Source organism: Dermacentor variabilis, chromosome 11 (genome assembly GCF_050947875.1).
Source record: "Dermacentor variabilis isolate Ectoservices chromosome 11, ASM5094787v1, whole genome shotgun sequence".
NCBI lineage: Eukaryota > Metazoa > Arthropoda > Arachnida > Ixodida > Ixodidae > Dermacentor > Dermacentor variabilis.
Genome location: NC_134578.1, coordinates 49471993 through 49486116, shown reverse-complemented (window position 1 = coordinate 49486116; position 14124 = coordinate 49471993). Strand labels below are relative to the sequence as shown.

Sequence of the window (14124 nt, the reverse complement as noted above, 5' to 3'; positions counted from 1 at the left end):
TTCTCTGGAAACTTCATCCAGCTTTCACCTAGGACTTTCAATTTCCCATTAGGATCCCCTGTAATCTCATAATTTTCAATGAAAAGGGTTAGAAGAAAATGATTGGCAGTTCATTCTTTCTTTAAACTTTGCGATAACACCGCAGCGACGGTAGCTCAGGGCAGCGTATCTACTTTTAGGATAGTTTTACGTTTATCAATGCATTTCTGTGTCTGTTAACTTCATAGATTATGCTGGTGTAAAAATGTCCCCCTTTTAAGATAAGCTACATTCCATAAAAGCCACATTCCACGAAAAATGACATTATGGGGAACCTACCTTGGACCTGGACAACAGGATGCGACATAGCGGGTAATGCAGCAGATCAGATTCCGTCTACAGATACCTCTGGTAAAACCAGTCGGATCCAACAGATAGAGTCGGTGCACCAGAACGAACACTAGCGCTTGTGAAGCCTTCGTTGTTTCAGAAGAAGTCGACTCAGAAAGCTCTCGAAACATTTAAAACGCTGGCCCTACTACTGACTCCCCCCCCCCTTTAGTCGGCACAGGATACGGCACACGGTATTGAACCTTGTTTCCTGAACACGAACAAAATTTATAGGATGCACCTTCTTTATAACTAGCATAGCGATGTTGTGCTGCACAAGCTGTGTGTTTCTTTTTGCCTATTTCTAGACCTCTTCCTCACTTTCTCTACTGGCCGCGGTATCTTAGTAGCTATGGCGTTGTGCCGCCGAGCTTGACGTTGGGTGTTTGATCCCTTCCTTAGGGGCTGAGCTCTGACGGAGTCAAGTGCTACAACAACAACAACAACAAAAAAAAAAGACGTCCGTGTACGTAGATTTAGGTCCACGTTAAAAAAGCCCAGGTGGTCGACAATAACCTAAGCGTGCATTTACTTTCGCCCGCCCGTACAGCCGGTCGACTGTAGCATCCCCGCGTGTCACCAAGGACAACTGCTGATATAGGTACTCTTCGCCCTAGGGGTGCCTAGGTCGTGCAAAGCGTACCTAGCTCCGTTGAGCGCCCTAGTTCCCATCCCCAGAGAAACATCGCAGACACAATTTGAAAAATTAAACCTGCATTCTCATGGCCAGAAAACACCTACTCGAACTGACTTCCACCTTTATTTTCAATTGGTCGCACTGTGTAAGGACGAACTAAATAGGGGTTTTTGCCGTCTTTCGAACAGCTGTTGAGGTTGCAGCTCTATTTTTCATTTTCGACGCCTTGATGACGTAAATCCGGTAGCGAGTGCGGTTGATGTCCAGATGGTGCATTCTCATCGTCTCCCACGCAACGTCTGCGAGTAACTGCGGTTTCTCGTCCTCGGACACTACCGTCGCTAACGGAGTCATCGAGGCATATTTCTCTGCGATATACAAAGATACAAAAGAAAGAAAATCTTGCAGTTAATTTATAAAGGTATATGAACAAAGCTATTTCATGACTTTAATGTAACGCCTGTACACTTTACGGATAACCTAAGACCGCCACACAGACGGCAGGTGGAACAATTGCACAAGACTAAGTCTCATCGCCCCGTTGGATTCACATGGCAGAAAGGATGTACACATATTTTTCACATCAGACGAGGACTGTCTGTGCTAGTTCTAAACAAAGCTTTAGGCAGCTTGAGGCAAAGCTCGCTTCCAAAGTTCTGCCTATTGCCTAAAAACAATGGATAAAGAAATTTGACTAAATTACTTTGGTGCGGACTGTAGTTAGTTTATTGCAGAAAAAAGTAACGCACTCCGCAAAATACAAGAAGAGCTGAAGGAAGGATAGGACAGAGCACACACTGGAATATGTGTATTGTATGTAACGAAAGAAAGCCATTATATAGAGAAAGTGCAGAAAGTGCAGGAAGTGCAGAAACCCATACAATCATTTTCACAGCAGAGTAACACAAGATCTGTGCCCAACTTTTTCTTTCACAGGTTACACAGCTTTTTCTTTCACAGCACCTCCCACGCCCATTGCTCAAAAGAAACACACATAAAAAACAAGAAACATACAAAAATAAGCGTTAGCAATAATAACCTCAAAACGAAAAAAAAATGGTGGTGATGCTTACAACAACAATAACAACCGACACCAATAAAAACAAGAAGCAGATGGTGATAATAACCTACAGGGCACAAAAAGCTTCTCTACTTCACCATCGAAAAAGGCAACTTCCATATCTGAAAGAAAAATTGAAGTGCGCGCTTTCACAGTTGTGAATAATTTTCGTGATCAAGAAACCTTCAATAAATGCTTTTCCTCGTTTATTGCGTGGTCCTGCCATGAACTTCAATCGGCTGAAATGCGGCAAGAAGCAACAGCTCTCGGAATGCAACGTCCATCATCGTTGATTCTTACAGCCTTCTTTGCTCTTGAGTGCGATCATTAATGCATCCCGCTGTTCACCCTATGTAACATTATCCCAAATGATAAAAGAACAGGGGAGAGAAGCCTGGAGACACATTCCGAGGAACTTTTGACTGCTTCTTTGAGCATTCTGCCTTCTTCTGTGTGGGGAGGATTGAACCAATTCGTTATAACTTGTGTGGAGCTGTGACTACGGCCTTTACCCCTTGTCTGTTCGCGACTTTCTTGATGTCATGGGAGAACTTATCTTTTTCGCGCAAATCCAACAAATTTAATTCAAGTCTGTCTGGGGTTTGCTTTAGAGCGGCATCTATGCGTTGAACGTGTATCGGAACTGGTGGCATTGTAGTTGGCCCCGAGCAGAAGCTTCTGCTTAAGGACAAACTGGAACGAAGCTTAGTTTAGGCTAAAGTGGATGTCAAAAATGAGTAGTATAGGCTGCTGCTGAAGCAATCGTGGCTAAGCTGCTCGGGTAGCAAGTTTCTAATTATCTACCAACAGGCTCTAACTTTCATTTTAGCAGACGATACTTTGCGCGTGTACACTGTAAAGCAGATCCGAGTACAGCGCTTCCGAGAGCACCGGCGTGCTGCGGGCTCTCCCCAGTCTCTGAGGCTGTGTCGAGGTGCCACGTTGGCTGTCGAATTCCTAGGTTCTGCGTCAATTCTCACTAACGGTTACGAAGTTTTTCTTTAGTTTTATTATAAGAGAACGTCTTTTTTGCGCCTTGTCGTAACCCGTCCATTCAGGTTCTTAACGCAGAATTTTGCATTAAAGGCTATGAGACACCAAATTTTGGGGCTATAAAAGGCCTGTTGCAGGCTGCTTCTGTATGCGAGGACACCTACAACGAGGTATTGGACGCTGCAAACGTTTCAAAATAATTTTAATTCAGCTCCAAAAAGTCGCTAAAAGCTCCTTCTCGTGGTCGAGACCTACCGCTATGCGGCTGTAATGACGTCACAGCGGAGGAACGAAAATATTGACGTCATATCACACTAGCGCAAGAACGCGACGTATGATCAGTAGCGATGAAATGCCGATTACAGAGCCTGCTAAACCAAACAACCGAGCATAGATAGCCTCCACTATGACCGAGCTACAGGCATACAGAAATCCTTTCTTAATGCAAAGAAGGGGTAAGGCGTGCAGGCACGGACACAAGAGGAGAGAAGTGGACAACACGAACACCGCACGGCGGGCTGCGAACGGCAAGCGGCGTGCGGCGAGTTGCCCACATTGAGTGTAACATTAGCCGGCCGGCTCCGAAAGGGACTACTACATGCGCCCCCCCCCATTCGTGTCCACTTTTCTCCTCTTGTGTCCGTGTTTGAACGCCTTACCCTCCCTTTGCGTTATGAATTCTTACCAACTAGATCAGCTTTCTGTCGTTCTAAAAATCCTTTCCCTGTGCTACAGGCTTCTAGAACACTGTAACTGAGCTAACCCTGGCCCCTGGCTAACACAGACATGCACAGCGCTGTACCCGAGAGCAGTCGACGTAGCATCTGCGGGTCGCATAGGTCGGCAGCTCGGAGCGGTCTCTCGTTCGCTTGGCGTTTCTCAACGTGTAAAGGCCCGTCCACGTTACGGGCACGGCAACTGCGGTTTTTCTCACGAAGGGCGAGATTTCCTTGCCGTAGAGAGGATGGGACCGGGAACCATTTGTGCTGCAGCCGTACGGCGAAGCGGTCAATCAGCGACCGAGGAATGGTCACTCTAGCACCGACGGCAGTCTCGTTCGGCGGCGCTGATATCGTCGCTAGGCCTTTTCCGGTTCACTTCAAAGCTAAAGCTGACGGCGCTTCGCGAATTACCGACTCTCACAAGGAGCAATATTTTCATACCGTTGCAGTCGCTCTTCGAAATAATTTTACTAATCTCGACATGCACTTTGAGTCGCCAGTTGTTTACCTCTGCTGGCAGAGCATGCGTATGTGCGAGCGGACGACACAGCATAGCTTTACGTCACTGTTTTTTGTGACCCACGTGACCAAGCCGTGTTGCGTTTCCTCTCCTACGACGTCATAGCATCATCCAGAGCCCAGAAACCGAAACCGAAATTGCTCGAAATAATAATGCTATTATGAAATTATTTACCGGGTATATAGGAAATCCGCGGTGTGTATCGTGCTTCCTGAAGCATTACGCAACGCTTGAATCGAAGAACGCATGAACGAAAATTTTCATGTCTCCACCCCTTTAATGCTACTATTCCATACGTATTTTTTAAACCACACAGAAGTTTAGAACACCGCTGGCAGCAGATAACGCAATCTAGTCATTGGCGCAATAGCACAGGCAGGACATTTAAAACGAGCACCTTTTTTCCCAGAATCCTCACTTCAAGCTCCATCATCCACATGGCTTAGGCGGCAGGACAGGAGGTAACGCTTCTTGGCCGTCTATGGCTTTGAGTATCTTTCAGTAATGCGTACTCCAACCTCATTGGAATAGCCACAAGTCCGAAATGGGGAGTTTATGGGTACTAAGAGACTTGTTGTCGTGCTTTCAAGTCCCAAAGAAAAGTCCTACGCAATGTGCTAGACGTGAGCGACAACCGTTGGACCCTGCGTATCTTGCAAGGTCCAACTTATTGGACTCTGCATCCCAGCCGACGTCAGCCCTAACTGCTTTAAAGGGCCTAGTGGTCTATTAAAAGCGGTACTGGTCCAAAAACTATATGTGAGTGCGAACTGATGCATTCGCCTTTTTTATCTTGGCTCGTTTTCTCATCTGTCCTCCCTTTACCTCATCCCCCTGCGCATATTAGCCAATCAGGTGCTAAATCTAGTTAACCTCCCTGACTTTCACCTCTTGTTTACTATATACATATATATAGTCATTGGGCGGAATTTCCCGAACAGTCGGAGATGATTTGCCGGTGTAATCAATATACGTTATCGTATACTCAACACAATAGTTCTTCCTGTGAAAAAAAATTTGATATTTCACTTGTTAGGCGTATCCAGAAATCTCATATACTGACATCAGAACACATATAACAATTTTGTCTTTTCAAATGTTATGAAATATTCTTTCCATCAATTATTTACGTTTTATATGAGAATACATATATAAAACTTATCCTTTCCTAGAGATTATTGCGCACGTCGCATATGTAACATAAAAGACTTTTGGCTGCGAAACTTCTGAATTCTTTTCTCTTTTTACACACACATTGTAATTTCAGATTCTAGTCCGTGAGCTTGCGGAGAATGTCCGCGTCTAACTTATTCTAAGGGTGCACCAGTAACAACACACGCGCTGACAGACTTGCGGTAAAAATGAACTCTTAGTTCAGCTGTCCTTTTCTTTCTTAAAATAAAATGCTGTTTTTCGCTCTCAAGGACAAAAGTAACAAAAACACCTGCGTACTAGAAACCGTGAAATAAGGCGCCTTCCAGAGCATTTAGGTTACCGGAGCTTTTTTTTTATATTCCATTCATTTAGGTGTTGCGTATATTCTTTATCTGCCGTGGTACCTATCCTAAGCCTTGGTTCCTGTTATTCACCCATGTGATACATGTAAACGAAAGGATGAAAGTGTACGGATGGAAAATGAGGGGACAAAACGATCAGTGGACTACCCCTTTTGATGCCACAAAAGGTTAGGCTTGCGTGCGCAACCAGTGGGCCAGACAGCGCTTAGCAGGAGTGTGAGCCGTTCGGGCAAACAGCTGTTCCTGCTCTGCGTCACCTGCCTTCTCGATTACGAGTAGACGCTACCATCTGAAATATATATACATATATATATGCTCACCGCGGTTGCGTAGTAAGTGCAGGAAGAGTAGGAATATGTTAGCTAAAGTTTGCTTACGCACCACATGTACCGAAGAAAACGGTATTTCAGTCATGAAGCAGCAGAGAAGCGAGCATGAGACTTCGCCGAACGCTACTACGCATAGGTTAGGCAAGTTCTGCTATTCTGCCACAGTGCAGCCCATGGCGTAGGAACATACCAGCCACGATTTCGATGCTCATGTTGTCGAAAACCGTGCTCACTGGAAGCTCCAATATACTCGGTGAGAGTCCAGCTTCTGCCAGGATCCTGGAGATGTATTCAATGCGCTCGTCGCCGTTCATGTCTTGCGTCTTCGGTACCATCTGGTTGCCCAACTGGACAGTGAGAGGAAAGTGTCAGGAAACGTGGGCTTATGGCGTTGTTTCAAATCTTCCTTCACTTTGACCGCCGTATGCTCTCTTCCCGAAAAGGAGGATGGAATGAAGATACTGTTTTACTAGGTGCTGTATAAGGATACTCATTTATGAGTCTGAAAAGGGCCCCTGCTTCACATGATAACACGTGGGGAGCAAACGACACACCCGTGCATATGCAAATAGACAACAGTTATCGGAGCAAAATAATACTATGCAGAGTACTTTCGCAAAGTATACTGTTCTCGCTCATTTTAATTGAGGCAAATGAACGCTAAAGAGTTATATTTAGCTGTACTGGTAAACTAAGTTTGTCGTACGAAAATTGCATTTGTCCGCACCGTAAAAGAAGTCTTCGGGAGCCGGAAGAAATGCCGATAGGACAAAGGATGGCTGAAGATTCCACCACGGACTTCTGGCATATTCTCCCTGACATCATGCATTTCGAGTGTGGACTTACTTTAAGTAAACGTTTGTTAATTAGGATTTGCAAAAAATATATAGACTGAAAGACTCAGGATAACAAGTTTCATGTTTCCTGGCCTATACGATTCATATATCACAACATGCGCTTGAATTCATACGTCACAAGAATGCTCCAAATGTCGTTAAAACCTTAAAAAACTACCACTGGACCAAAACTTTCACTTGCACCAATCTACACTTTGCCCCAAGGAAAAAAAATACGGCTTCAAAAACATGTTCCACCAAGAGAAAGCAATAGAGGAGTAATTTTTTTATCTCCAATAATCCATACATGTATTGCGCCTTAGTTCCGCCAAGGCTTGAGAATAGATTTGTTAAGATTTCTTTTCTTTATGAATGTCTCGGCGGCTGGTTGCAATAGGTTGCAGCACTGTTGTCAACTGTAACGGAATGTTTGTCTTTCACGTCGTCTGATATAGTCAAAGACGTCAGTCTTGCCACCCACCGTTGTTGCTCAGTGGCAATGGTGTTTTACTGCTAAGCACGAGGTCGAGGGATCGCTCCCGGCCATGGGGACCGCATTACGATGGGAGCGAAATGCGAAAACACCCGTGTACTTAGATTTAGGTGCACGTCCGGGGTCCTCCACTACGGCGTAATCAGAAACTAATAATAAACTAACAAAACTAAACTAGTAATAACTACCTCATAATCAGAAAGTTGTTTTAGCACGTCAAAGCCCATAACTTTATCTGTCTTGCCAACAACATTTAGCGTGTCGCTGCACTCAAAGGGGTCGCTAAACTTTCTACAAATTTGGCTACGAAGCCGATAAAGGCGTTACTAAGCGTGTCGCATCAGTTTTTAGCTAACTTGGTATTTCGAAACACTATAAAATAAGCTAAAGTTGCGTTATGCAACCACCTATGCATTTCACATTCGTCTATCGTGTCCGTGCATGGGAGGAATAAATAGTGAACTTATCAACCGTTTGCAGTGGGCTTTTATTTATACGTTTACAAAACAGCGGATTACAATAGCCTAAATTCTGCTTTCGCCTTCAAATTATGACGCTTCCAATCTCACGCCGATCAAAAGTACATGGTTTACCCGATTCTATTGTCCCGAAAACGCGCTTGGTTTATGGTATGCCGGAAAATTCTTTTGTGTTTGAAGCTCGTGAAGGAGAACCAAATCTTGCGACATGCGGTTTATCATGCTTACATGGCGATTACAACTGCGTTACATTAAGGCAGTTCAAATACCACGCCGCTTTTTCATGGTACAAGTGATAGCTCGATGCAGAACCAAATTCCTCGAAATCGGTGAGAAAGAGACCGGGGCTCTTAGATTCTCGCTATTCAACCAGCCCTTCAAACTCCGACAGGTTACACTTTACTGCAATCCATCATATTTATTATTCACCTGCTGCGTTCTCAGAGCATGCAAAATATTGCAATAGGTTTTCGAAATTCAATCTACTGTTACTCTCGCGAGCATCCGCCAAACGAACCTATACAGTAAAACTCCAGGCCCAGCAGCGTTAATTGGTTTCGTAGAGAACATGAATTAAAAACGCATGTCGTGAAATCCCTAGGAAGCGCGTTTCCCGCAACCCAGTGAAGCGTGGCGTGGGAACTCTGCCGGTGGAGACACAGCCGCTTGACGAAAACACTACGCCTGCTTTCATCCTGGTGGCGACCAACGTTTCTTCATCGTGGTCATGAACCCCACGCCCAGTAATGCCGATTTCGACGGCTGACATGTAGCTCGTGACTAATTCCGCGCCTTTTAAAAAGCCAATTTCGAGGCAACTATTACGATTTTGAAGTCTCTAATGTGTCACTCATTCTTCGGTCGTGCTGCTACCTAAGGAGCCACCTGTCAACAAATACGAAGAAATGTTGTTATATATGCACAACATTCCCTAAATCTTGTTACAAAATCTCAAACATGGCAGTACTGTCAAAGATACTGCACAACTGTCGAATGCGTAATCTTCCTGACATCTACGCTGAAGAATGAATTGCAGTGCTATGTGCACTACTGCGAGCGCCCCTGTAGGCTGTATAGATTCCCCACGGGGAAACATCTTACCAAGCGTCGGTTTTCCGTAAGAATATTACTATTTTATGGTTTATGCAGCTAAGCCGACTTAACTAGACTCTTAACACCGCTGACGTCCAACACTCACGTGAGAATACTTATTCCAACGCTCCATCTTAAGGAGGTTGCGGCTGATGTCGAACGAGCGCAGAGACGCGTGGAAAATCAGAAGACACTCTCCGCGAGGCTTCAGAAGCCTGGCCACGTTCTTCAGCGCCTTAGCTTGGTCTCGCACCCAGATGAGAGCGTGAAACGAGTACACCCTGTCAAAGAGACCGTGCTCCTCGATGAACTCGGCCACGTCTTCGTCGCTCTCGATGTCCAACTGCCTGAACTCAAGCCTGTCGTGTTGATAGTGTCGAGTGGCGTGCTCCACCATCTCGGCCGACAAGTCGACGGCGACGATGCGACGGCACGGCAGGCATCGAGGAAGCAGCTCCTCTCGCGTCAGGTCTCCGATGCCGCAGCCAATGTCCAGGAACTGCTGCGTCTCGTCCGGTTCGCGCTGGAACACCTTCTGGCAAAAGTCAAGCATCAACCTGGTGTGTTCCCTGGGGATGCGCTTGTCTTCGTTATATTGGTGAGGCGCGAAAGTGATGACGTTGCAGGCGCCACCTTGGGGTACGTGCAAAAAGAAAGCATAGATGTGGCTGTTAACGATGTTTAACGATGTCTCTTTGTATCGGTCTTGCCAATTAGTTTGTTTTGAAAATGGTATTTATCTTTATTTTATAGGGGCGTATTCGCAGTGGCGCATACGTAATTATCCAAAATGTTCTCAAGGACGTTGATTGAAGAGAGGCACACACATACTGGCAGATACATACCTATTGACCCTAGCTGATATCAAAGAAGTTAGTGAAGACCAGCGCAGGCCACTTGGTAGATACCCGGTGCTCTAAATTCGGCGTCAAATAGTTTCTTCGTACAGCGGTACCCACCCAGTCCCGCATCCACTGTGGCCCAGGAGGGCGTGAAGGAGGCCCGTGGCATAGCGGCACATATACACACATTGCAACATGCTCATAGACCCAAGCTGGCCCGATGGTTGATTTTGCACCCTGTTCCTTCATCGCAGCAGGCCAGTGCTATAACATTGGACCGCGGACAACGTCGTGAGCCAGGTAGGCGGGACATTGCATAGATAAAAACCTGGATTACGCGAAACATACACACAAGCATGCATAGTTGGACCCCGGAAAGTGCATTGGGTGGCCCGAGAACGCTAGAGGATTAAAACCTTGGAAAAATATTCAAGGTCTAGTTGACGTCGATCAAACATTGTTGCTCCTACGTGGTTTTGATAACAAATTGTACTGTCCATACGACCCATTCTTACCTCCAACTCACGAAGGAAGGCAGCGTTGCTTCTTTTTCACTTCAACTTCACATTGAATCACCCTCCAATATTTTTCGATTTGCGGCGCTGCTTCTGAATGCATGGTCACTTTCGTTTAGCAGCCGATACGACTGCATTACTTGAAGGAGAAATTCAATACAACTGTCAACGTTGACTTAAGCACTGAAGAAGAAGAGCATGTAGCCAATCGTAACCTGCAATTGACCACAAGGCGCGCCATGCAGCATTATGTTTCTCATGGTTAAGATTAACGGAAGAAAAATTGCGAACAGCGAACCAGTCAGAAAAGCTGAAATACCTATAATAACTGCATATACTAACCTACGTAAAAGGTTATAATCCCATAATACATGGCAATCTCCTACATGATAATCTCATAGACTAAAGAAGGCGTACTCATTTGTTGGAAGAACATCGCTGTATTTGCATGTAAATACCGCCACCACTATTATAACGAGACAGAGTGCTTTCTTTCTTTCTTTTTTTCTTTCAGAAAAACTACATATTTTTGCATTGGAAATATACAGTCACGCACCTGAATATAAAGTGAGCCACATTCTGAGGCATGAAATATAAAAAAAAATGGCGTTTTACTTATGCAAATACGGCACCTTGTCTGCCGGGAGGTCTCTCTTTAGCTGTATAGGCATAGTTTCTAAATTACCGCATAGCCTAGCGATAGATGCCGGTGATAAGCATGGGTGATAACTGTAGCTATTAAGACAAAAAATTGTCCTGTATTTCGGCTAGATATCCTGTACTTCTGGGCGTTTCTCTGAAAACTTCGTCCTGCTTCCACGCAGTCTTTTTATTGCCCCGTTTAGGATCAACCTGCAGTCTCTTTGAATGAACATGGTTACAAGAAAATGATGGGCAATTTGTCCTTCTTCTTTATAAATTTACCGATGAGACCGCAACGAGGATAGCTCGGGGCAACATACCTACAATTAGGATAGGTTTGCTTGTCTTGGATGCTCTTTTGCGGGTAGTAACTTCATAGATTCTGCTGGTTTGCGCCTTTTAAAATAAGCTGCGATCCGCGCTTATTGATTTGGAATTATTCAGCTATGGTGTTGTCAAACTCGGTGACGTCTTGTTGAGTTAGAGTAGGAAAGTTAGGGTAGCGTCGCCAAGTCTATTTTATTGTTTTTTCGTCTTTCTTGCTGTGCCAAACCGCTATTCGGGTTGCGAAAGATGTCTGTACGGTGTTCCAGAAATTGAAATTATCATTGAAATGTAACACTTCCTTTTGTTGTCTGTCTAGTTAATGGGTTGTCGACACTTGTTTTGTTATGTGTATTTTGGATAACAGAAAGGAGGCTACCTAAGTGGTTTGCACCAGTGCCTCAATATTCACAATATAAGGCAAGCACAGAATGTTTATGAAATCAGCGTCGACGTAAAAGCAACGCCAATCTGCAAAGAGAAACCTTTGAAATTCTTCAAGAGGAAAGGTGTGCAGTTGGAGAAAAGCAAACTAAAGCGCAACTCGCACTTACCTTAGCAACTTCATGTCTTCCTTGTACAAAGTTCCACTGACGCACCTGCATTTCTTTTTCAGGCACTACTTCAGGTGCAAGTTGACGAAGTTGCCCTAGTGAGATGTACGTGCTATGCGCATTGAACACGCCTCTGTTTCTGCTGTGGCGCCATCTATCGTGGAGCCAGCGAGCGAGGACTTTGGCATCCAGATTTAGGTGTACGTCTTAACTTCCACATTTCCGCATTTGTTGTTGTTGTTGCGCGACTAGACGCACAACACTCGAGAGGCTTGGGACAAGCAGGTTCGTGAACCATCGCAAGCACTAGGTATGATCGCATATCGCACGTAAGTATTCATGATCTGGAGTTCAATCCCAGCTGTACTGTTCTTTATGTGAAGTGCTTCCGGAAGCTGGTTGAGCCGGGAGGCTAGCAATATGCTTATAAGTTCAGCAGTGGTTTGTGAGGGGAAAGGCGTCTTCGGAGAAGCACTACCTTTGTCACTTGACGGAGCTCGGGGGCAGCCCTTGTGTATCATTTCGTTCGGGATTACCACGAGGTGCGCAGGCGCTCATACTCGAGGCCCGCGCCGCAGCGGCTTGTACAAAATAGCATCCTCGCCAAGTGGATAATGAATGTCCCAGGTAGAGGGTCACCCGACGAAAAACCGACCGGTGAGATCCTGCCACTGACACCTTTGACCGGCACCCGCCAGCGCGACAATTAACCGCCGATTCCGAAACTGCGTCGGACTGAATGAACTACACCGCAAGTTTCTCGCCCTGCTTGTCAAGTGCTTGAGACCTTCGATAAGCATGACAAGATGACAATCCCGCCTTCTACGAAGTTAAGCCTACCTATCGAAACGTATTCCAGCCTTTCTTGCGCACCTCATCCCTTTTTGTAACTCTGTAACTCTGTGGGCCCGGCAGCAAGCTAGCGATGGCCCGTGCTAACGTTCCACGCTTCTTCCAGGTGCAGGTAACGAACTCTTATTGCCTTTACGCAAAGCCTAGTAGCCACCGTGCACTTTTTGTGCTGCCGTGCCCACGGCGCTCTTGTTCTATTGTGTGTAAATGTACGCATATGCTGTTAAAACTTCTCATGCTAGCTGGCGATATCGAATCTAACCCCGGCCCCGACATAGAGATTCCTAATGTATTGAAAGAACTGCAATCTGGGCAGACGGTAATGCTTGAACAGCTGAAGTCTATTAAAAAAAAAACTAGTTGATCAGGATAATAATAATAATATTTGGGGTTTTACGTGCCAAAACCACTTTCTGATTATGAGGCACGCCGTAGTGGAGGACTCCGGAAATTTTGTCCACCTGGGGTTCTTTAACGGTTGATCAGGATAAAACGTTCAGTGAAATAAAGCACGGCTAGACAAAATTTAGACAGCCTGTGCTGGTATCGACGACATGCAAATTGAATTATGCAAACTTTATGATATAAGTACTGAAAATACGACCCAGATAGGTGCACTGTCTGCCCGGATAAACGATGCTGAAAATAGATCTAGAAGAAATGACCTTGTTTTTTACAACATCGCCGATAAACCAAAAGAATCATGGTCTGACTCTGAGAAAATCATTATAGCACATTGTAAACAATATTTAGATGTACAAATAGAACCGCGTGATATTGCGCGTGCACATCGCATTGGGTCTTTCCAAACTGGAAAGTGCAGGCCTATAATTGTGAGGTTCGCTCACTTTAAAAGCAAAAATCTTGTCCTTTCTTCGGCTCGTAAATTCAAAGACTCGTACTATGCCCTTGCACAAGATCTCGCCTCAAGCAAGCGCCTTGGCCAGAAACGCCTCGTCGAGTTTGGAAGGGCCCATAAACTGCGGTACAAGTTGCGACATGAAAAGTGTATAGTAGGTGAAAAAACCTACTACTTCGACCACACTACTAACCAGGTCATTGAGAAACGCCTTTAGCCATCATTGAGACCAAATTGTACACCGCGTCCACAGAGGTGTCAGCCTTTGTCATTCCTGCTCGCTAACATTCGACGTGTTGTTCCCAAGCGTGATGCGCTGTGCAGTCCAATAGGCTCATCTTCTCGCGATGTCTTACTACTTACAGAAACATGGCTTCAAAAACCAATCGATGATACCGAAATTCTCCCTTACCTCTCACATTCTGGCATTTTTCGGAAAGATAGACCCGATAACTCACGCGGTGGGGGTGTATTAATAGCCACTAAGCG

At 45.2% G+C, this 14124-nt stretch overlaps 1 protein-coding gene across 1 annotated transcript; it reads right to left on the bottom strand.

Moving 5' to 3' along the window:
• Nucleotides 1-6284: 6284 nt before the first annotated feature.
• LOC142563257 (juvenile hormone acid O-methyltransferase-like) lies at nucleotides 6285-10058 on the bottom strand. The gene is made up of 3 exons (XM_075673810.1): nucleotides 10007-10058; nucleotides 9154-9680; nucleotides 6285-6494 (listed from the first exon to the last, which is right to left on the bottom strand). The coding sequence occupies exons 1-3, from the start codon at nucleotides 10056-10058 to the stop codon at nucleotides 6285-6287; spliced, it is 789 nt and encodes a 262-aa protein (XP_075529925.1).
• Between the last annotated feature and the right edge of the window lie 4066 nt (nucleotides 10059-14124).